Genomic DNA, 25,100 nt, shown 5'->3' with positions numbered 1-25,100 from the left:
TGAGGAAGGGTGAGCCACAGCTGTCTTCCAGGCCTAGCCTCCCTGCCCCAAGCTTCGAGGGAGAGGATCCCCTTCCTCCTTCCCTGGTCACTGCTGCTGCAGACTGCATCATCTCCAGACCCTCATCACGGAGGAGATGTGGCCCGTGAGCGTGACATAACCCGGCGGCGGTAGGAAACACTCCCTTCTGCGAAGGGGAAGCACACTGGGCCGTAAGGGAACAGCAGGACTGGCTCAAGTGCCCAAAGTTTGCTGAGGGCATGGGAATCGGCCATGTTATTTAATTTACTGAGAGGAGTGGAATAGGCGGCTTTTTTCCCCTCCCTCTTCCCCTGACCAGAATAAAGTTTATTAAATTATTTTTTTAAAAAAACAAACATCCTGCAGTAGGAAAGAATTCAGGATCTGGAATCAGATTCCTGAATCCAATTTTTATCTTACCACATACAAACTTTATCATGCTGAATACCTCTAGTCTTATTTTTCCTCATGCATGCCTTTAGGGATAATATTAGTACCTGCATAAGGTAAGGCTGGTTTTCTTTTGCTTGTAGGAAGCCTGTCGTAATCACCTTCAACACGTTCCTCTTGGCTGGATTACATAAATGTGGGATGAGTCATCAGTCATCATCTTGGGATAAGAGGGGAAGCACAAAAATCCTTGAGCCGGTCACTCTGAAGACACTTGACTTCACAGAAAATGGAGATTAGGTCTGATATAAATACACCACCATATGCAAAATAGCTATAGCGAATGGGAACCTGCTATATAGCGCAGGGAGCTCAGCTCGGCGCTCTGTGGTGACCCGGATGGGTGGGATGGGTGTGGGGAGGGAGGTTCAAGAGGGAGGCGATATATGTGTACATATAACTGATTCACTTCACTGTACAGCAGAGACTAACACAATCGTGTAAAGCAATTATACTCCAGTTAAAAAACAAAACCCAGAATAAGGGGGATCATTTTTTATGAGGGGCCCAAGATTTTCTGGGTGAGAAAAAAATGGAAATCTCAGCCCAGCTCCTGGGATTCTATGTGAGGGTCGGCGCAGCCAAAGCCCTGTGACAGAGGCAAGAAACAACAGGTTAAGGAAAACTAAGGCGTGGGCAGCTGCATGGCCGTTAGCATCACTCACGCCATCTTGGGCCCGAACAGCTCCTCCTGTCCTTCTGCCGATCCTACCCAGGACCGGACTGTGCAGTGAATCACTTCTCTGTCGTCAAGGGCCTTGTAGTTAATAGATATTGTTAATAATCATTAGGACCAGGTAGCCTCTATGCTGTGGGAGCCCCCAAACAATGGTGAAAACCTTCCCTGACGTATTCCCATGAGACTAGCTACCCTTTCACAAATCTTAACTTGGGAAAGCACATCCTATTTCCAACCACCGACCCGCATATTCCAGGTTAGTTATAAGTTGGTCCATGGCCCCTTGGAGGGCGGAGTGAGCTGTGAAAACTCCAGGATCTCACCCTGTAAGTAAGGTACCCTCCGCAACAAAGTGATCCACTGATTATACCGAGCGGCCTGCCTCGTGTTTTGGTCTCAAGATGCCTTTTCAGTTTGGTGGGCAAATTTCATTCCTTTCAGCCTCCAACAGGGGCACTGAAGCCCCTGCCTCAAGACAGGGCCTGACTTGAGAAGAGAACTTGTTTTTTTTTTGTTTTTTTGTTTGCAGTACGCGGGCCTCTCACTGTCGTGAGGCTGTATGTGTCAACCCAAGAGAAGTGTTTAAAGTCTCTGATCCCAGCTTCCAAATTACAGCATAAAATTTCGGTTCATGACAAGCTCTTGAAGACTGGCCTTGTCCTGTCAACAAGCAAGTAGGAGGGACGACGTGAGGAAAAGGAGGTGCGTGAGACAGAATACTTTCCTGACCAGTACATTTTGGAGGTTCCTGGTTGGACTGAATTATTCCTTCCCCTGTAGAGCGATCTCAAGACTTTCTTCCAAAAACAGATATTTTTGTCCTTTCTACGGGTTGTGGACACAGTAAAATGCTTAATTTATGTGACTTACGTACAAGTGTATGCCTGAAGAGGAAAAGAAATCGTATTCTTCCTATGCCAGGGATGTGCCCTGGTAGGAGCTTCTGTTGTAAGAATGAAGTGAACTGAAGAATTCACGTTTAAGGGATCAGCCCTGAATTAAATTGGAAAGCTGATACCTCATATCGTTTTCTTTATTCACTCACTCATTTATTTTGTGAACACCTACTGTGTGCTAGGAACTGTACTGGTAGCTAAGGATATGGATTCAATACTTCTTCTCTTATCCAAGTTGGGTGAATCAAGGATGTCTTCCCAGTGAAGGCCATATATGAGTTGAGTCCTTAAAAAATGAGTAAGAATTAGGCAGAGAAAGTTGAGGGAAAGTGGCCTAAGTGTGTTCCAATGTGAGGAGAACAAAATATGCCAGAAACATGACTGCCATTATGTTAGGGGTTAGTTTGAGAATCGGGATGTGATAAGAGATGAAACTAGAGAAAGTATGGCCAAAGGACGGAGGACTTGAGACGCTAGAGAAATTTTGCTTCATCCCTTTAAGCTACAGGGAAACATTGAAGAATTTTACATGGAGGTGAGGAGGGATTGGAAGCTGGAGAGATGGAAACCCAGAGGCCAGTTAGGGTATGATGCAGTGACTGAAGTGTAAATGTTTGAGGTTAAAGGGTGTGAATTAAGACATTTCCACAGAGACCGGCATTGAAGGTTGGTTATTTAAAAGGTACCTGGGGAGTAGAAGCATGAGGGTTTGGTCATTGAGGGCGGGAAGTGAGAAAGACGATTTCTGTTAAGTCTGGCTCACTGGGGGATGGAGTTTCCAGGAGTTGAGTCCCGAGCCTAGAGTTTAAAGGAGGGATCAAGACTGGAGATAATGGGGACTTCCCTGGTGGTCCAGTGGTTAAGAATCTGCCTTCCAATCCAGGGGAGTCGGGTTCAATCCCTGGTCGGGGAACTAAGATCCCACACGCCACAGGGCAACTTAATAAGCCTGCGCGCCATAACTACTGAGCCCATGCACTCCGGAGCCACAACTAGAGAGAAGCCCGCATGCCGCAATAACTAACTAACTAAATAAATAAATAAATAAGAAGGAGAATGGAGATAATGATTTCTGAGACATGAGGATTCTTCCGGGTGATAAATGAAGGCTCACAGGCCAGGCGTCCAGCAGAGACTGAGAGTAATAGAGCTGAGAAGCAGAAGCTGGAGGTACCGAAGGAGCAGGCAGGTTGAGATGTGACCTGTGGCAGCTTCAACTGCAGCCATTCCGGTAAATGGCCCTTCTGTTTCGCATCTGGCATCACGGTGAGCAATTCAAAATTGCCAGAGATCTCTGGGGTAAAAACCATTCTGATTACAGCTCCGACCCGAATTGCCTATTTCAATAATCATGTGTAACTTGAATCTCTATTTCTGTTCCAAGATCCTATCCAGGATACCACATTCAGTTACCATCTTTCCACAGTTTCTGGGCTGTGACAATTTCTCAGACAATCTTTTGGACGACTTTGGCAGTTTTGAGGAGTACCATCGGGATACTTTGTAGAATACCCCTCAGTTTGTGTTTGATATTTTTCTCACGATTAGACCAGGGTTATAAGTATGTTTGTCACGGTCTGCATTCTGTTTTTCTGTCCACATCGAGTTGATTCTTTTTTTTTTTGATTTACATATAGTCAAATTCAAATTTTGTGGTGTAGAGTTCTAAGGTATTTGCAAATGCAGAGAGCTGTGTACGCACTACCATACTTCTCTACAGGTTACTCTTCACAGACCACCCCTCCTGGGACCCCCTAACCCTGAGCAGCACTGGTCTGGCTTCTAACTCTACAGGTTTGCTCTTCAAGGGGGTCGTGTAAAAGGAATCAAACAATCTGTAGCCGTCCATCTGGCTTCTTTAGCTCAGCAGAAGGCCTTTAAGATCCCTCTGTGATATTCATGAGTCAATCATTTCTTTATGGCTACATAATATTCTGTGGTCTGATGTATCAAAATTAATCCACTCGTTGAAGGACCTCTGTGTTTACCATTTTGGGCAATTATAAATTAAGCTGCTATACACGTGCGCATACAGGTTTTTGACAGGAACATACATTTTTCTTCTCTCAAGTCATATGGTAAGCACACGCTTAACTTTACAAGAGAAGCCGAACGATTTTCCAAAGGAGCCTTAGCATTTTGCATCCCCAGCGGCAGTGTATAAGAGTTGGATTTGTTTCCAAAAAAAAAAAGGTTGATAAGAAAAAAGATGACCAAGAAATTGTATCCTGACTGTTTCAGAACAGGAGATACTAAATTATTGCTGAAGATTGAATTTCCCAGCCTAATCGGCAGGCTTCTGCTATACAACTCAAGTCTTATCTGTTCTGAAGACAATCCCTTGTGTTCTAAGAAAATGGTTCTAAAGGAATCTCACTATTTGGAAAGGCACCTTTGGAGAGAAGAAAATAGCCGTTACCTCACTAAAGCTTGGTTTTCTGAAAAAACAGTGGGTTGGTCTCTGTTGTCTGAGTTCCAGTTCTACGGGTTGATGCCTAAGTACGAGCTTAAATCTTTCTGCACCTTCAAGCCCTTCGGATCAACTTATGTCCTGGCTCTTCAGTAATCAATTGGGAGCCATTGCTTGATACCCAAGAGTCATTAAGGGTATGAAAATGAGAACAAAGTGAGAACAAAGCCTCAGTGACTTTTCATACTATAATACACACACACACACACACACACACACACACACACACACACACACACTCAAAGCTCCTATCCCCAATCCATACATTTATAGACATATATTAACAGGTTATAGGTGGCTTGGAGAACATCCATTTCAGTAGTTACAGGTGCAGAGACTGAGACCTAGAAAAGGAAAGGCCTGTCTAATGTTAATCAGCTAATGAGTGGTGTGACCAGACTTAGAACTTAAATCTCTCCCATCCAATTCAGGACCTCCCGTGCCCACAGAAACACCCACGCGGGGTCCATGTGAGTGGTGATGCTTTTATTAAGCAGAAATCAGTGGCAGTGAGTGTCCCGTGCTGCTCTGGGGATGCTTGGGTGCTGACACTAGGCTCTGCAGCAGTGTTTCTTCCGACTTCTGCATCCTGCAGGCAGGATGATGCACCCGTGGGTTGTTTGATGTTTGCAGACACCACCCATTTTTCCACATTCAGTGCTTTTCATTTTTTTTTTATTCCCTGAAAAGGAAGTGGAGGTGAAAAAACAAAACAAAACAAAACAAAGAAATAAAGGCATGTTTAACCAAAGCTACCAAAATTCATCTTATATAGCAAGGAACTCCAAACTGCAGTCCACGGGGACACAACTGGCCCTCTCCTTGTTTTGGTGTGACTTACAAGCTTAGAGTGTTTTTTACTTTTTCTTTAATTGTGGAAAAAATCTCAGAAGGGGCCATAAGACCGTTCTGAGGTCTTATGTGTCTGTGGTCACTTTCACTCTGCAACAGAGATCAATCCTCATGACAGAGACCTCATAGTCCACCGAGCCTAAGATATGTATTACCTGCCCTGCCCTTTACAGAAAAAACGTATTGACCTCTGTGGTATAGTGTCTTTCCTCTTTAGATGAAGAAACGTTAGGTCAGAGAAAGCAAGTAACTTAATTGGGCCACAAATTAGGGACATACTTCATTTCACATGTCCTTCATAAAAGTTTCCTCAAGGGCCTTCCTCTTTCCCAAAAGGGCAAAATCTTACAAGCACAGAGCACAAATTAGACAATAAGTGTTGTGGTGAGAATTCTCACTCCTAAATACTGTGCCTCCTATGTCGCTGCAATGAGGGCTGCACGGATATTGTAAATGTCGCCGCCGTGGCATGTAGTGAGCAGAAAGCAGGGCGAGAGGAGAGAGAACCTAAATAATGTCTTAAGTCAAGAGAGCAAACGACAGAGAGTCATGAGGAAACAACGAATAAGAAGAGTTTCCATCCGAGGTTATAGCTTTTAGGGGAACTATGTTGTGATGGGAAAAGCGTACGCAACCAGGAACTGGGAGACCTGGCCTCTGAGTCCTGCTTCACCACAAACAACGAGAGTTTTCTTTCAGGAGCTGCAGATTCTCCTAATTTTTCATAAGAAGGCAAGGTAAAAATAATGATGTAAATGCTATTATAAATGTAATTCATATAGATTTATATTCATATTATAAATATGAATGAATATGTTATATCCATATATTTAACCTTATTATTCATATTATATAAATATGAATATATCATGTGTGTCAATACCGACATCTCCATCTTCATCTATATCTATATTTATATCCATATGCACACGCACATCCACATCTATATCTGTCTGTTGTTTAACTTCATTACGCTATTCACCAAATAGGTCTGAGTCTCTCTTTTCTTGGCACAAAGTGGGATTCACCTTTTATGTGATTAAGGGGGTCTAGGACTTGCTTGGTTAATGAATTTTGAACAGAACTGATGTTTCCCTACAGGGCTGGAGCCCTCAATTGCCATCATGAGAGTCCTCAGAGCTCTTTCCTTTGACGCAGAGACCAGCAGCCTTCACGATGGGAGCTGCTCCGTCAGGAGGGTCGGAGCGGCTACGGTGAGTAGAGCACCCCGTGGCCGTCACGGGTTGGTATCATTTGAGCGAGAATTAAACTTCTGCTACTTCAAGATGCTAAGATTTGGAGGCTGCTGTCACCACAGCATAGCCTGGCACGTGCTGACATATGCGTAGGTTCGCCAGGTAAAACGCAGGACACTCAGTTTAATTTGAATTTCAGATGAACAACAATTAATCTTTTAGTCTAAGTATGACCCACGTGCTGCATGGATCATACTCAAGCTAAAAACAGTTGTTGTTTATATATAATCCAGTAAGTAAATCTGTTTTCTGGGATTGTTGAATATTTAATAAAAACATGGGCTTTGGAATCAAACCCACTTGGGCCTGAGTTAAAGTCTTCCTTACGTACAACCTGCACGACTTTGAACAAGTTACTTCATTTCTTAATCTCATCGGTAGAATGGGGCTAAAAATACCTACCCCATAAATATTGTTATGAGGAATACATTTGGGACAACACATGAAAAGTTTTGTGTTGATAAATAGGAAGTGGTCGATAGTATTTGCTACTAGTTATTCACGTGGAAATGATTTGTAAGCTGTAAAGTCCCCTGAGACTGTTGTCTATCACCATGACTACTTGTAGGTTTGCTACCAACTCATTAAGGGCAATCATGGGAGAATAGTTTGCATTTCTTTACGCTTCTCTTTCCTTATTTGTAAAGTGGAGCATGTTGTCTATGCTATGCTTCTTTCAGGTATGATATTGTCCAGTGGCTACATAGATCAGCACATCCCTGGATGACGAATCAACTTGACCTTCCCTACTCCAGGCTCCGAGGTCATCCACCATATATCATCCCACCAGTTGGATCCACAGCTTACCTGATGTTGTCTGGATAAGACATACAAGTAAGAGAAAGAGAAGGTATAGTAGCCTCATGATGGGAAAGGAATTTTCAGGATTCCAGGTGGAACTGGCAGTGTCAATGGGGGCAGGTGATCTGGGAAAGAATTTGAAAAATTCAGCTAGAGAGAAAAGGCTTATATTCCTACTAAAGACGTTCGGTTAGGGCCTGAGCGTAACTTGAGGACGTTCAGTGTTTCTGCATTGATTCTCACTTCTGCTTATGGCTCTGAAGTTTGGTGGGGTTTTTTGAGAAAAATCAATAAAAACTGAACTCTTTTAGCAAATCATTCATGCATTCACCTTTACTGCATGTCTCTGCTCCTGTCCGTTTCTCCTTTCAGAATAAACACCACCCCCTCACACGTTTTAGAATTTAAAAAGGAAAGGAATTTTGGAAGTTGAAATGATCTCTCCATTTTTACTCTCAAAAATGTTTTGCTACCATTTTAAGGGGAGAATTGATCCATCGTAAGCAAGCTCACCATGCCAAGGTCTTGTACAGACCACCACCAGGTGAGGCTTTAAGGGCTGGAGGCATTACGTCAATGTATTCTTGAGTTAAAACACAGAAGTATACAAGGTAAACCATTGACATTTCTCTCCATCTCTTCCTTCGCGTCATCTCAGTTTTGCTTTATAGTGTTTATAGCTCTCTTTTTCACTGTATGTAAATTTCTAAAGTAACAAGTCCTGTTTTATTATCTCACATTCTCAGCACCTTGAACAGTGCCTGACAGAGAACAGGTAGTCAAATATTTGTTTATGTGAATAGGTCCTAGTATGGAAGAATCAATTTATGGGTGAATGAATAAATGGATGGAGGGAGGAAATAAGGGAGGGAGAAAAGAAAGAAAGGCTCAGACACAGTCTTTGGGTTTTGAGGGTCTGGTGAGAGCCCGTTAACTTACTTTATCCAAAAGTGTTTCTGAGCACAGACACCCACCCACTCACCCATTCCCGATATAATATGTCAAAGTATGTCATAAAATGTCATAGTATCTGGTCTTCACTCCTCTCCCTCTCTTCTATCTTAAATGAACTGAATATGTTCTGACATTTTCTCTCTGTCCAGAAGCAACTTGGCAATAAAAGGTTTTCGCTTGTTATCTTTTGATCAGCATTTGAATCTCTCACTAAGTGGAGATCTATTTTAATTTAGTGATGTTGACTGAAAAATAGAATAAGTGTTTGTAGTAATCTGCTTACGTAAGTCAGACTTAATTCTACAGACTAGCTGTGAGGGTCTTACTTCCTTGGCCCCAGCACCAGTACTACTTTCATAATAATAATAAATAATAGAAAAGAAAGTATAGACTAAAAGCTTGTGTCCACATTTCCATCTCCTATACGTTTATACCGAAAGCTATCCTTTTTATTGACTCCCTAAATATGCATGTATTCCCACCCCTTCTTCAACCACGGATGTTTCTCTCCTGAAAACCTACCTTGCAATTGGCTTCTTCACCCTCCTCAGGCTGTCTGCTGCCTGCCCATTCAGGCAGGGACACCTGCGAGCACCTGTCCGTTGCCACATAATTAGGGGTCAGATCAACAGTGGGCAGAGGAAGGGCTGAGTGAGGTCATAAAGGATGTATTATGATCCCCTGTTGACTGGAGTCATCTTGGTGGAGTGGTGGAGTGTTCTGAAACCCCCTGAGAGGGTCGGAGAGGAAGTGGGGTCTGCAGACACGCCTCCCAAAGGGTTTTGCTGAAAAACTAAGCACAAGCAAGATCGAGCTGCTGAATGCTGTAGCGTCAAGGAAGAGGTGTTTGGTTGGCTTTTTTTTTGTTTTTGCGATACGCGGGCCTCTCACCGCTGCGGCCTCTCTCGTTGGGGAGCGCAGGCTCCGGACGCGCAGGCTCAGCGGCCATGGCTCACGGGCTCAGCCGCTCCGCGGCATGTGGGATCTTCCCGGACCAGGGCACAAACCCGCGTCCCCTGCATCGGCAGGCGGACTCTCAACCACTGCGCCACCAGGGAAGCCCGCTGTTTGGTTGCTTTTAGTTTTTATAGATTCAGTAGAAGGGGACAAGGGGTAGAGCTGGTTTGGGTCTCGCCCACAAGTAAGCAAGGGAAACGAGATGCAGGACGCAGGTGGAAAGGTTTGCCTTGGACCAGAGCGTGAGCCCATTAATTCATGATTCACATGGAAAAGCCACCCTCTTCTTGTTACTGAAATCAGAAGAGTGTTCCTCCCTTGCAAGAGTCATAATAAGACACTTAGAAATGTTATGGCAATAAAACACTGACAGACATTTTAGGATAACACTTAAAAGTTAAGAAAAAATTAAAAATTGAAATTCCACTAAAGAATATGATAAAAGTCTAATAAACAGTACAACCAAATCACACTTAAAACCAGATAAAGGTTGTATGATAATAAATTAAGCTAAAGAATAAAGGTTAAGAATAAAAGGGATGTCAGATACAGGAGGCATGAGACTGAGTTACAACTACAGCCATGGGATTAAAAGGAGGAAAAGGAACAAGAACTCAGAACTGGGAACAAAAATGAAACGTTCAAATTAGAAGAAGTAGAATAAGGACTTGGAAAGTCAAGGAAAAGCTTGAATGTTGGGAAACAGATAAAATAAAGTTTTGGTTGAATTCCTGGGCAAAGGAAAACTGTCAAAGGGTTTTAAGAACATTAATGTTTGAAAATATGATTTATAGGATCTCTTTCAAGCTATCACATAAATTTTGTGTGTGTGGCTAAGGAAGAGATTAAGAAAACTTAATGTAACCCTACAGACAATGAAGACTTGGGTGATAGGAATAAAATTCCAATGGAATGATTTTACTCCTTCCTGCATTTGGGGGCAGGAATCTTTGTGGAACCCGTGAAACCACAGGGCACAGACGGCATGCTCTGCCCCTCAACCTGAGGTTTGATCTCCACCCAATAAATCCCAAAGTGCAGTCTTGAAAGGAGAACCTTTCACATGACACTGAGCCCAGGGACCCTCTGAGGGACGGGAAGTTGGCAGGTACACCCTGGGCTTTTGTGTTAAGAAATAAATATAAAAATGTGTACAATATTCAACAATACTGGCTATTGCCCATTAAAAGTCTGGCCTCACTGAACCAATCTGGGATCTTTGGTGCTATACCCTTTATGCTCTCAGCATATAATTTTTAAGTAGTAACATAAGGCTGACGAGTTTAAGAAATAAATATCGTAACCAAAACAACACCAAAAAGCCATGAGGAAACATCAGAGTGATTTAGCACTGAGAATCAAAACATTTATTCTGGGGCTTCCCTGGTGGCGCAGTGGTTGAGAGTCCGCCTGCCGATGCAGGGGATACGGGTTCGTGCCCCGGTCCGGGAAGATCCCACATGCCGCGGAGCGGCTGGGCCCGTGAGCCGTGGCTGCTGAGCCTGCGCACCCGGAGCCTGTGCTCCACAACGGGAGAGGCCACAGCAGTGAGAGGCCCGCGTACCGCAAAAAAAAAAAAAAAAAAAAAAAAAAAAAACACGTTTATTCTAGGAAGCTCCTCTCCAATTGGCGAAAGTAAGATAATTTATAAAATGCTGCTTAAGCATAAACACTGAAGGCAACTATGCAGGCACTAAAACAGCACTTAGTTTCCATTTTCTTTACCTTGTGTAACTCTGCCTCACTATTTTGTCTCATTGGGAGAGAACTGCTGAGACCCATGGGCAATGCTGTCCCGTAGGACTTTCTGTGATGATGGACATGTTCTACATCTGTGATGACCAATATGGCAGCCATTGGCCACATGTGGTTATCAAGCACTCAAAATGTGGCGGGTGTGACTGAGGATCTGAATTTTAAATTCTATTTACTTTTAATTAATTAAAATGAAAAGTTACATAACCACCCATGGCTAGTGTCTACTGTATATAAGACAGCACAGGCTTAGGCATCAGAGCAATATAGTACTCAGCTCAAGGTTAGACCTTTCCTGGTCCACAGCCATCTCTTTTCCATTCTTGCTGCCTATCTGAGTGCCTGGCCCATTGTAGACACTTAGTATCTGAAATGAAGGTGTTTCTATTTGTCATTGTTAACACTGTTGGTTTCTTTTTCCTCATGGTTTGAGAATTCCTCTCTGCTTGGGAGATACCAATTTACTAGAATGTCAGAGCTGGAAGATACATTACAGCCCTTCCAGTTCAGGAAGTCTAGTCTAGTTTGGCCGTGATGACTGAATGTTTCGGGAGTGCTGTGTTGAGAAAGATTCTGAGGCTGCATGGAGCCGTCTTGCCGAGAGCGAATGCGCGTCCGGAGCCTGTGCTCCACAACAGGAGAGGCCACAACGGTGAGAGCCCTGCGTACCGCAAAAAAAAAAAAAAAAAAAAAAAAAAACCATGAACCGAAGGTAGCGCTTTCAGGGACATGTCCTGGAGGACCTTCCCGCTGAGAAGGCAAAGCACGGAGTGCTCCAAACGGCAGTTCTCCAAGTCCAGGCTGAGCCTTACTACCCTCTGGGATTCTCTGGTTACCCAGAGACTTTACCCTTTAAATATAAAGATTTATTTATTAATTAATTTATTATTATTTTTTTAATGGAAATCTTTTTTCTTTTTTTTTGATGTGGACCATTTTCAAAGTCTTTATTGAATTTGTTACAACGTTGCTCCCATTTTATGTTTTGGCTTTTTGCCCCCGAGTCATGTGGGATCTTAGCTCCCTGACCAGGGATTGAACCCGTACCCCCAGCATTGGAAGGCGAAGTCTTTACCACTGGACTGCCAGGGAAGTCCCAATTATAAAGATTTATAAAGCAATGTTCTGCACTTCTGTCCTTGGACGAAATCAAATTTTTTGCCTTTATTGAAAAAGAAGAGTCGCCTAACAGAGGCTTCCTCTGTTTCCTCCACATGAAAAACAGTGAGGAGATGGACTTAGGAGCTGGTGACTCACACATAATGGCTCAGAAGCGGCTGGGAATTGTGCAGGAAGGTTCTCAGACTCCTTCAACACCAAAGGACACAGTGCTGGGTTCTCGTGAGCAATCCATACAGTTTATTTAGTCTGATCGTGTGGAGACAGGGATGAGGGACAGAGAGAGGGAGAGACAGAAGAGAGTGACTATCCTGTCCTTTCCACCTGCTCATCCCTCCGGCTTCCGGGGCCCAGCTTACCTGACACAGGCAACAGGAACACGAAGGAGGTAATGGAGCCTCATGCTGGCATCTGGGGAGCTTTACAGCAGCTGACACTGGAGAGGAGGCTGGGCTTTGCCCTTTTTCAAGGTTCCAGGTTACCCGGAGAATTCACTATTGCTACAGATCTGGTAATTACAGAGCCTCTGCCCTGTGTCTCATGGGAAGGGCCTTCAGAACACAAAGCAGAGTCAGTCACCCTTATGCTAATCAGGCCATGGGAAACCCCAGGAAGACCTTTTCTGCTGCCCTTGGGACCAGAAACTTCTTCCTGCACTGAGTTCAGCTGAAGGGTGGGGGGTGGGCTGAGGGGCGGGGCCTGTCTCCCCTGGGGAACAGACTTCTTGCCCCTCATTTGCTTGCCCCTGGGATCTTTGAATCTGCCCACTTTGTTTTTTCCTGAGAGTCTGGGATTGTTTCAGGCCAAACCAGGAACTAGTCCATCCCAAGGCAATTTCAGTCTGTGGGCATGAAACAGGGCTTGCTGAAACCCAGCGTCCCTAGAGATAGCCACATTTTTCCAGGCCCAAGGAGAGCTTTGGGACACTGAGGGAAGAGAGACCCCCACCTAGGCAACATTCATGTGAAAATCTCCCAAAATGTGTCATCATCTCAATGGGACAGGTGGTGGCGCAGATGCGCGCTCCGTTTCCGTTCAACAGGGAAAGATTGGAAGGATGATGCTGTCACTGGACGCATCTCCTCGGTCTAATATCACGAAGCAGGGACAGCCGTGGAGATCCCTCAACTGGGTTACTCAGGCCAACATCTGTCACTAAGTGACTTTAGTATTTGAGAGCCTGTGGCCTGTCTGCTTTTCAGAAATGCCAAAGCTCGTGATCAAACTTGCCACTTGGATCTTGTGGTGAAGCTCGGAGTGGAACTGCAAGTCCTTTATGCCCCCTGGGGGACCCAGTCCTGAAGGAGCCCCTGGAGCTTCAGGTCTGTTCGAGGCCTCCCGCTGTGGCTCAGAGCCTCTGAGGCTCAGCAAAGCCAATGGAGGCCGCCGGGAGTGGACAGAGCCCCGTGCCTGGCCCCCAGGGGGTAGGGTTTTTCTGAGGGAAAATAGGTTGTATTAATCGTGAGTCCTTCCGCTTTAGCTCTAAATGATGTTTGAGAGAGATGGACATCTACTTATGCATAATTATCCATAAATAATATATGTATCTATTTATAGATTTTGCAAGCAAAATCTCTACTACAGGGTCAATCGGATAAGTGCTATAATACAGCACTGGAAAAAGAAGTAAAACTGAATCGTGGTCTACTTTCTTCTTTTAAAATGCTGTGTTTTAAAGATCTATGGTTTGCAGCACAGCAGAGATTTTTTTTTTTAAAGGAAGCTAATGATGTTGTCTTATGTGCAAAACCGGGCATGGCTTTCCACAGCAGGAAGTCTCTGAAGGGGAGTGAAAAAGACGGCTGGACAGGGTGCCGTAGGGAGTTTCAGAGGAGTTCCCCTCCAAGCTTCTGGTATAGTCACTATTGGGACACAGGGACACGGCCTTTGTCAGGAATTTTGATGACTGCAGCTGCTTCTTTTCCTTGGCAAGATCTAAGGATGACTCCTTTGCAGCTATGTTTATCCTGGAGATAAAGCCAAGGGGCATTTTTGTCCATCGAGGCAGGATCCTGTTGCTTCAGCAAGGAGGTCACACACTAGTGAAAATATGCGGTGTCTCACCAGAAACCAGAGCTGTGGTTATAGGATTGGGGGAAGGGTTGATTTTAGGTAAAATCTAAATGAATTGTTAGTTTTCACAGGCTCAAAGCAAAACAAGGCTGTGTGGAAAATGGTTACCATCATGCCTGGGCTGAGAGGTAACTCATGGTCCCATTCTTTAAAGGGAAGATAAAGGCTATGTCCTCAACCCTTTTCACCTGTGACTAGGAAATTGATGCAGTGTCTCTCTGGCAAAGTGGCTCAGTTCTCCAAGCAAGAAGGGGTGTCCCGGGCTTCCCTGGTGGCACAGTGGTTGGGAGTCCACCTGCCGATGCAGGGGACGCAGGTTTGTGCCCCGGTCCGGGAAGATCCCACATGCCACGGAGCAGTTAAGCTACAATTAGCAGTTAAGCTACATCTTCTTCTCACCTAGTAAACATGTTTTTTGTTTCTTTTTGTGTTTGATTTATTTCGCTTAGCATAATGTCCTCCAGGTTCGTCTGTGTTGTCACAAATGGCAGGATTTTCTTCTTTTTATGGCTGAATAATATTCCATTATATTATATTAGAATATAATATACTCCACATTTATTGGAATATATTATATTGGAATATAATATATTCCACATTTATTGGAATATATTATATATTATTATTACCTCCAATATATGTATTCACATTTTCCTTATCCATTCATCTATTAATGGGCATTTAGGTTGTTTCCATATCTTGGCTATTGTGAATAATGTGGCAATGAAGATGAGGGTATGGATATCTCTTTGAGATTCTGATTTTATTTCCTTTGGGTATATACTCAGAAGTGGGATTTTGCTGGATCATATGGTAGCTCAATTTTTAGTTTTTTTAGGAAACCTCCATACTGTTTTCTATAATGGCTGGATCAATTTACATTCCTATCAAAAGTATACAAGGGTTCCCTTTTCTCCACATTCTTGCCAATATCTTTCATCTTTTTTTTTTTTTTTTTTTTTTTTTGCTAGTAGCCAACCTTACAGATGTGAGGTGATATTGTGGTTTTGACTTGCATTTCCCTGATGATTAGTGACATTGAGCATCTTTTTCTAAACCTGTTGGCTATGAGCAGCAAAAGAAACAATCGACAAAATGAAACAATTAACAAAATGAAAAGGCAACCTACAGAATGGGAGAAAATACTTGGAAATCATATGTCTGACAAGGTGTTAATATACAAAATGTATAAGAAACTCATACAACTCAATAACAAAACAACAACCTGATTAAAAAATGGGCAAAGGAAATGAATAGACATTTTTCTAAAAAAGACCTACAAATGGTCATTGGAATTTGGATAGAGATTGCATTGTATCTGTAGTTGCTTTTGGTAGTACACCTTAAATTAAAAAAAAATAATAAGAGCTTTACCTTGTAGGAGGTAATGAATGTGGGTGTAGATCACTGCCACCTGTGGCAACTCCTTGTTTACATAATGCTGAGATGCAGAACTGTTCTCATTTTCCTACTTGCCTGGAGGGTGGGCATACACCTGAGGCATCTTGTAATTCCCTTTTTCCCCCCTTAATGAACCTAGTGAGAGCTCTAACAATTGTGTTGATCCTCTCAAAGTATCAGCTTTTAAAAAAACTTTTTCTACTGTTGTTCAACTCTTCTATATCTGATACTTTGTCTGCTTTTTCTTTTCATGACAAGCAGAAAAGTGCTGAAATACCCAATTGTAATTGTTAATTTGTCTGTTTCTCCTCTTATTTCTATAAGTTTTTCTTTAAGAACTTTAAAATTCTGTTGCTAGGTACATTCTGATTCAGTATTAATATGTGTTCTTTTTTTTAAGATTTTTTTGATGTGGACCATTTTTAAAGTCTTTATTGAATTTGTTACAATATTGCTTCTGTTTTATGTTTTGGTTTCTTGGCCCCGAGGCATGTGGTTCCCCTAACAATTTCCCCCTGAGAGACTTCCTACTCAAGATACTTCTTGGAAATTGAGGCAGAGGTCTTTCTTCTGTAACTATTTCCTTCTGAGAGTGAGTGTAGTCCTGCCTAGTAGAGTTGAAGTCTCTCTCCACCTGATCTTAATCGACATATTCTGTGCCCCAAACTGGCATTTACCCTTGTAGTAGCAACAATTTAGCCTTAAACTGTTGGACTCCGTCAGAGATTGACCTGGTAAACAGTTGAAACAGACAGGGGCCAAACAGGAAGCCTAACAGGGTGGTCATCGTCAGGCCCAGAAAAGAAAGGCAAAATTTGGGGTGAGGGCTGCAGGGTGTGACTGTCTTCTGATAGTTGGTGACGAGGTAACAGGGTGGTGCTCCAGGAATGTTGGGCTCAGCCTGAAGTTACCATCCTCCACCTGGGCGGGGTCCCTTTTCTGCAGAAGAACTCAAAAGTGTTGTTATGTATACTCCTTGAAAGGGAACCAGGACCATGCCCTACAAGGCTCACCAGGATGTGAGTCTTGTATGATTAAAATCTCAATCCCTTGGTCTGCCATTTTGGTGTAACAGACCCAATTAGAAGTAGTTGGAGGAGTGACAACTGGAATTTTAATAGACAAAATAAATCTTATTCCCTGAGGAAATCAGAAGAATAAGCCTGAGACCCAGTCTGTGCCTTACACCTTGGGGAGACTTGTAGCCGGGTAGCCAGTTGTTTACTTTTATCTAAGTAGGTTTGAACTTCTGATGTGGTGTTAACTTATACATAACAGGAGCTATTGGCCACCAAACATCTTCTTTTATTTATTTTTTTATTAATATCTGATCTAAAACAATTTCATTGTCTAAAAATTTAATAGTTACAAGAGGATACCTTGAAACCATAAGGCTGCAGCTACCAGCTGCCAGCAGGCATTGTTTTGAGAATGGCTGGTGGCATCCCAAGTCTGACACAGCTCAGATAACTCAAGTTCTTAGCAGTATTTGCTAAGGATTCTTCTTAGTTCTTAGCAAGAACTTGTCTGAAATCACGTCCATAATGCCTGAACCGCATTGGATGTCTGAACCACAGCTACTCCATTTTGACTTTCAGTTGCATTTCTCTCCTTAATGGCCAAAGTGGATGTCAACGTTAATCATTTGAGTGCTTTTCTAGATATGAGAAGATGCAAGAATTTGGGCTCATAAAAATCTTCTGACAGTATCTAACTATCTGAAGGCCTGTTCTACTAGTTTTTCCAGAGCACAGAGAGCCTCATTTCTGATCTCCCTGAACTCCTTTCAGGAGCTGTTGAAGGTCAGCAGTTGCAGCAGGTCATGGTTTAATCCTTGTAGAGGTAGATGGCAAGTGCCAATTTGTAGGTGACAGGACATCCTCACGGTCATAACTTTGACCGTGCTTTGGGAGGCATTTCATCCCACGGTGCTAGGAATGCTCATTCCCAGGTCTGGGGAAGATTTTGCTGATAGGCTACTCAGTGTGCTGTTACTGGACTAGGCCTTACTAGTAGACAAAAGTCTTTGGACCACCTGTCTTAGTAGTCTATTTTGGTCCAGGAAAGTATTCCCTCTTGCTGCTTCTTCCCATATCTAGAGTTACACTATCACAATCACTGATATGAGATTTTGCTTGTTGCTCTGATGGAGCTGGAGTAATAGAGAAAAATTTATATTTATGGCCAGGGTCAGAGCAGGTATTATTAATTGGCTACGTGAGGGGATCCCACCTAGTAATATCAACAGTGGCTCGAACAGGACTATAATTTTTTCTTTAAAATAAATTTCCTACGGGCTAACCAATGACAGCCTTGGAATGAAGAAATCCACCAAGGTAACCGAGAAGTACTAGACACAGGCGACTGGCCACAAAACCAACAATTGGAATGATTTTTAAAACTAGCATAGGATCATGCCTATGACAGAAAAACATTTGATTGATTCATATGCAGGCATCCAAGAAGTCGAGAAAACATTATAAATGATCATACGAGTCAGGTCCAGGCTCTTGTGCAAGCTGTCTACTTCTGATGTCGTCTTCTTCTCATCCTGTTGTCAGTGAAGTTTCGCCTCGGTTTGAGCATGGTTTTAAGGTGATTTTGGAGTCAGCTATCCCCTCTGTAGGCCTGTCCAGTGCAGGGGCCCTTTGTGAGTGGAAATTAATCCAAGAGTCAATTCCCTTCAGTTTCACTGTGCACGGGCTATGTAAGAGTACCTGATAAGGGTCCTTCCATCTAGGTTGGAGATAGTTCTTTAAATTATGTCTTTTCCAGTATGCATAATTCCCTGGTTGCAGGTCGTGGGGCATCTGATCTTCATCCAAAGACGGATTACTGAGATAAGCTTCAGAAACAGACTTAGAGGGTCCTTTTAATAATTCAATTAGACTTTACACTAATATAACATAACAGCAAGGAACTACGTGAGAGGTGAGTCTTTGTAAATTCAGACCTCCATTAACAAAACTGGAATTTAATATTCACTGAAACATAATCTTTTTCTCTCTAAAATTACCCTCATTTTTTACCAAATATAAAGAAATTAAGACTAGTTTGTTTGCAGAATAGGTCTGATCTCAATAAACTTGGCCTGATGATTTATATAACTGTAATTGATCATACAGACTCTTTTTTTTTTTTTTTTTGCTGAATCTTTTATAAGAAGTCTCAGGCTGAACTTTTAAAAGACCTCTCCAGGCTAGGAAAGTCAAGCCAAGGGCTTATCACAGATTTTGCTTAACAGATTTAGGTGAATTCATCCCTTTTCAAGGTCACCAAAATACCTTGAGATTTCTGTACCTGTTAGTGAGTGGCCTTCCTAATTTATCTGATAAAGCTGATGGGAACCTAAGAGTTTCCAATGTCTGGAGGAAGCAGATAGAGAGAAAAGATACATGTTTCAGTTCTGCTTACAAATGTATAATTTACCAAATTACTGTAAGTCATAATTAGTTTGAGGGGAAGGTTTTCCTTCCACCTAGAAAACACAGATTTAAACCAGTAATTTTTCAGATAGAAACCATAAAATTTATAACCATATTCACCAGTTCACTCAGTCCTATGTAACTAATCCTTTTTATTAACAGATTTATGAAGTCATCAGGTTTCCCATTAGAATTTTTCAATTTCTTACCCAGTTCAGCTTTCTGGTCTGAAAGTCAGAAACTTATATTTATCCCAAAGCCCTTTCTATAAATCCTCTTGAAGAGGAAGCATTTTTGCAAAGGCATCAGAATAAAACCATAACTAAAGACAATGACAAAAGAGTTACAAGAAGGTACGTTTAAAATCTGATTACAATGCAATTGACAAAGAAACTTGATTACTGTCGTGACATATAACACTTTAAGATCATAACTAGAATTATGACTGATAACATTTTATCAGGACATATCACATTTTTAGGAATCACATATAATTTCTAGAATATCTATATTAGTAACATTTAGCATACAATACAACCTAAAAAGATGTATTACTCATTTGACAACACCTCCTATCTAATTTAACATACCAAATGAACCTAATTAGTTTAAGATCTCTCTTTGGGATGTTTCAGGGGCCCTTTGAAGCATCCCAAAGTTAGCTAGAGGTCAAAGAAACTTCATTACAATTTGATTTGGGAAGTTTTGTCAAAAAAATATCAAAAAGGTTTAGAACACTCAGTCACATAGGATCGGGAGACCCCTTCCAGGGCCCGAGAGTGGGCTCTTGTCTAACACTCAGAAGTGCATTGTCCGAGGAGACACACTTGCTGGCAAAGCAGGAGACTTTATTGGGAAGGGCGCCCGGGTGGAGAGCAGCAGGGTCATGGAACCCAGGAGAATGCTGTACCGCAGGGCTCGCAGTCTTGGGTTTTATGTAATGAGGTTTGTTTCCGGGTTGTCTCTGGCCCATCACTCTGACTCAGGGTCCTTCCTGGTGGCATGCACATCACTCAGCCAAGATGGATTCCAGTGCAAAGGACTCTGGGAGGTTGGCAGGACATATGGACTGGTGTCACCTCTCTCCTTTTGACCTTTCCCGAATTCTTCCTGCTGGTGGTAGCTTGTTAGTTCTGTGTTCCTTATCAGGACCTCCTGTTGTAAGATAACTCATGCAAGTGGTTACTATCCTACCTGGTCAAGGCGGGCAGTTTCAGTCAGTGGTTCCCTTAACAAAACGACCATCTCTCTCCTGAAGACAGTGTCTAGAGTCTTAGCATCACACTTTATTCCATCATGTAGAGCCAGATTTCTGTCTGGTATCATTTTCCTTCTGCCTGAGTAATTTTTTTTTTAATATAGAACAAGTTTGCTGCTCAGGAATTTTCTTAGCATTTTGTTGTTGTTATTATGTTTAAAGTTTTTACCTTATGTGAAAATAATAGACTTCATTTTTGAGAGCAGTTTTAGAACTGAAGGAAAGGTACAGAGATTTCCCATATACCCTCAGGAGCCCCACCCCCATCCTGATGCCCCTTGCTGGTTTTCTGTCCTGGAAATGAGGATGTCCTGTGCTGTTTGAACTTTGATCCCAGTCTCTTCGACTCAGAAGAATTGCTGGTCTGTTTGGGTTCTTCCTCTCTACGCTTTAGCCTAGAAATCTGTCTCCTGTAGAGGCTGGAGACTTCCTAAGTTTCACCTCACTTGTTTTCATCTCTCCTCAATCATCGTCCTGCACTGCTTGTGTCCAGTGTCTGAAACAGTGGTTTGACACATTTTGTCTGGTTCCTTAGCTGTATACTGTAAGAGGGCGGTTCCTGCAGCAGTTTTTTTTTGTTTTTTTTTTTTATGATGAATCGTGGGGTCCAAGCTCTTGTCCTTGAGTGTCCGCTCCCCTCTTCCTACGAGCCCAGTGCCTTGACTGGGGGCTAGAATAGGAGGCAATGAGCCTCCCACTCCATTGGCTGGAATCATTCCGTATCAGCCTCGAGAGACCACTAAATACTTAGTTGGAGCAATGGCTCCAACGCCTTGGAATGTACTTCAACTCACTAAACACTTGTTGAGCAGCTTTTGTGTCAAGACACTTAGGCCAGAAGTGATTAAGACAAGGTCCTTGCCCTTCAAAATCCTTCGACCAAATATGGAGATTGGAAATATGCAAATGTATACGATGCAAAAATTAAGCAAGACTCAGTGGGAGTACTTAAGTCAGAGCCCTGTGGTGAGTCAGGGGAAAGGCTGTATTTGTTTGGGAAATCAGCTGTGTTTTCCAGAAGGAGGTAGAATTTGAGATGGCCCCTGAGAGGTGGCTTAAAGTTTGGAGACAAAGCTAGGGGAGAGATTATATGCCAGATATGAGGTCAGCCAGAACAGAGGCAAGGATGAGAGGAAAACCAGTGGAATGGTTGAGGAAGAGTCAGGCTTCCCACTTCTCTGAGGTGTAAAGTGTTCAGAGGGACCTGGGAAAAACCCTGAGGGATGCACTGAAGTTTCAGAGGTAGATTTTTTTTTTTACATCTTTATTGGAGTATAATTGCTTTACAATGTTGTGTTAGTTTGTGCTGTATAACAAAGTGAATCAGCTATACGTATACATATGTTCCCATATCTCCTCCCTCTTGCGTCTCCCTCCCACCCTCCCTATCCCTCCCCTCTAGGTGGTCACAAAGCACCGAGCTGATCTCCCTGTGCTATGCGGCTGCTTCCCACTAGCTATCTATTTCATGTTTGGTAGTGTATATATGTCCATGCCATTCTCTCACTTCATCCCAGCTTCCCCTTCCCCTTCCCCATGTCCTCAAGTCCATTCTCTACATCTGCGTCATTATTCCTGTCCTGCCCCTAGGTTCGTCAGAACCATTTTTTTTTAGATTCCATATATATGTGTTAGCATATGGTATTTGTTTTTCTCTTTCTGACTTACTTCACTCTGTATGACAGACTCTAGGTCCACCCAACTCACTACAAATAATTTTGTTTCTTTTTATGGCTGAGTAATACTCCACTGTATATATGTGCCACATCTTCTTTATCCATTCCTCTGTCAATGGACACTTAGGTTACTTCCATGTCCTGGCTATTGTAAATAGAGCTGCAATGAACATTGTGGTACATGACTCTTTTTGAATTATGGTTGTCTCTAGGGTATATGTCCAGTAGTGGGATTGCTGGGTCGTATGGTAGTTCTATTTTTAGTTTTTTAAGGAACCTCCATACTGTTCTCCGTAGTGGCTGTACCAATTCACATTCCCACCAGCAGTGCAAGTCCTTTTTCTCCACACTCTCTTATCTTTGATAAAGGAGACAAGAATATATAATGGAGAAAATACAGCCTCTTCAATAAGTGGTGCTGGGAAAACTGGACAGCTACATGTAAAAGAATGAAATTAGAACACTCCCTAACACCACACACAAAAATAAACTCAAAATGGATTAAAGACCTAAATGTAAGGCCAGATACTATCAAACTCTTAGAGGAAAACATAGGCAGAACACTCTATGACATAAATCACAGCAAGATCCTTTTTGACCTATCTCCTAGAGAAATGGAAATAAAAAGAAAAATAAACAAATGGGACCTAATGAAACTTAAAAGCTTTTGCACAGCAAAGGAAATCATAAGCAAGATGAAAAGACAACCCTCAGAATGGGAGAAACTATTTGCAAATGAAGCAACTGACAAAGGATTAATCTCCAAAATATACAAGCAGCTCATGCAGCTCCATATCAAAAAAACAAACAACCCAATCCAAAAATGGGCAGAAGACCTAAATAGACATTTCTCCAGAGAAGATATACAGACTGCCAACAAACACATGAAAGGATGCTCAACATCACTAAGCATTAGAGAAATGCAAATCAAAAGCACAATGAGATATCACCTCACACCAGTCAGAATGGCCATCATCAAAAAATTAGACATAGATTTGATGGGGAGAGGCTATGGCATATAGATGAACTGGAAACTCAAAATGGGTGACAATAAGTGAAGAAAATATTTCAGGAAGAACGAGGAGTCCTGTGTCACTGGGGTGCAAGATTTGCAAAAGAGGAATAAGCTCTGATAATCCCGGGAACATCAGTTTAGATCCTCTCGTGGCTTGCTCTAGAGATAATACTTTATTTGAATTAAAGGTGAGTCACCAGCACTTCCCAAGTTGCCTGTTTGGTAACAACTAGCACAATAACCAGAATTAAAAGAAAAAAAAATAATCCACCTTCTAATTTTTTTGTGAAAAATCTTTAATTTGATTTGGCGTCTATAGACTGCGCGGGAGCATTTTCACACTTGGCAACGTTCTCATCGCGCTTCTGGATTTTTCATCTCTCCCTTCGGCAGCATTTTCGACCACTGTGGGAACAAAGGCCTAAGGGGATCTCCCTCGGAAGACAGCCAAACAGAGCACACCGGCCGCCTCTCATTCTGCAATAATACTTTTGTAATATATTTACGATTCTTCCACTGCCTGCAATGAAGAAACGGAAAGCACGGGAAGGTTTTAGGAAGTGCAAGACCTAGGCTTTTGGAATTCCTTACGTAACTGATCTGTGGCCTTTCTTTTATTTCTTTTTCCTTTTTCTGTACCATCAGGAGTAAAGTAGAAGGTGGGACTAAGCAACTAACAACGTGTCCATGGGTTCAGCTCAGTCATTAACCGCCGGAGTGCTGAGAAAGTGGCATGACCACGGGCAGCCCCCCTCGTGAACTGACACGTGGGAGGCCGGGGCCACGGTGGTCCCCCGGGACTCTCTAGAGGCCAAAAGACTCTACCACCAACCACTAAGCTAATAAAAGGGAAGTCTGTGCTTCTGTTCTCGACTGTCAATTTTTCCTCTTGGTATTAAAGTTTTACATCACTTTCCTCCTGTCTCATTAACAGGTATAACGGCCTTCCCGGGAAGGGGTGGCTTTTGTGATCTGGTTTTTCTCTTAAGAGTGAATCAGAAGAGATCGAGACCCTTACTTTAAGGTTCTTAATGGTCTTTGTCAGAAAGAAAAAAATTGGTTATGTCTAGTTCCCAGACAATAAATCTATTTGGTCTAAAATTCCCAGAAGAATGGAGAGGGCTGACTCTGACTTATATATTCTCAATTCTTTCAGCCCTCTCATTTCCCAGCCCCTCTTACCTGAAACAGGCAGCAAGAACAAGAAGAACAACACAAAGAGAAGGTAGTAGACCCTCATGGCTGGCCGGCTTCGCAGCTGCGACTGGACAGGAGGGTGCACTGGCTCACCTTATAAAGGCTCCAGGTCCACAGCCACAGGGAGAAGCATTCAAAAGCTGCAATTCCTGTAATATTACAGCTATGACAATATGATGTATTTCCTAATGCTTCATGCCAACGTACCTTACAAAGCAGACCACGCCCATTCCTCCCAGGAGTTAATTACAGACCTAAGGGGGACACAGAGCTTGATGTGAGCGCAGGGCTGTCCTGACGCCTCTGAGCTCTGGGTGCTCGTGTACGTCTGGCTCAGGTCTGGCTGCCAGCACAGGTGGGAAAGACCTGCCTGCTCCTGCGTATGGAGTCCTAGGACATGCAGCTGGGAGCTCACCTGTCTCCACTGTGGTCCTTCTAAGTGTTTGCCTCTTCCTAAAGTCCTGCGAGAGCCCGAGGGCCACTGGGAACCACAGCAGTACAGTCCAAGACTGGTATATTCAGAATCTAGGCGTAAACTGGGGCTAGGCCACGCCCTGAGCCTGCACGGATACGCCTGAAATTGCTCTGAAAACAGGATCAGCTTCTAAGCAGTGTGGGAAGGGAGGAAAAGTGGGCTACATTCCAGAGACCCTGCCCTTATGCCCCTTGGCCTGTGACGGGGTGTTGCCCCTTGGGTGAAGCACAGCTTATGTACTTCATTGTTGTCTGAAAACCGCCAAGTCATGAGTCAAGAAGGCGCCTCATTTTCCTTTATCAGAGGAAGCTGATGTTGGGGTGATACATTTGATGGACTGACATCTCCTCCTCATTGGCGACACTCCCTA

General features: G+C 42.9%; 1 protein-coding gene and 2 long non-coding RNA genes across 3 annotated transcripts in view; 2 read left to right on the top strand and 1 right to left on the bottom strand.

The window, feature by feature from the left end:
- LOC137216226 (uncharacterized) overlaps positions 1–2,193 on the top strand; it is a 154,648-nt gene extending 152,455 nt beyond the window's left edge. Inside the window, exons 3-4 of the long non-coding RNA XR_010939641.1 lie at positions 555–711; positions 1,680–2,193. This is a non-coding gene — a long non-coding RNA (uncharacterized lncRNA). The remainder of the gene's footprint in view (positions 1–554; positions 712–1,679) is intronic.
- Positions 2,194–6,473: 4,280 nt separating this feature from the next.
- On the top strand, positions 6,474–24,022 carry LOC137215940 (uncharacterized). The gene is made up of 3 exons (XR_010939496.1): positions 6,474–6,582; positions 7,305–7,458; positions 23,704–24,022. It is a non-coding gene; the product is annotated as an uncharacterized lncRNA (long non-coding RNA).
- On the bottom strand, positions 23,331–24,402 carry LOC137215939 (beta-defensin 103A-like). Its single transcript, XM_067721542.1, has 2 exons — positions 24,241–24,402; positions 23,331–23,578 (listed from the first exon to the last, which is right to left on the bottom strand). The coding sequence occupies exons 1-2, from the start codon at positions 24,296–24,298 to the stop codon at positions 23,433–23,435; spliced, it is 204 nt and encodes a 67-aa protein (XP_067577643.1). The 5' UTR covers positions 24,299–24,402; the 3' UTR covers positions 23,331–23,432.
- Positions 24,403–25,100: the final 698 nt, after the last annotated feature.

This window comes from Pseudorca crassidens, chromosome 21 (assembly GCF_039906515.1).
Source record: "Pseudorca crassidens isolate mPseCra1 chromosome 21, mPseCra1.hap1, whole genome shotgun sequence".
NCBI lineage: Eukaryota > Metazoa > Chordata > Mammalia > Artiodactyla > Delphinidae > Pseudorca > Pseudorca crassidens.
This window is presented reverse-complemented; position numbering and strand designations above follow the sequence as displayed.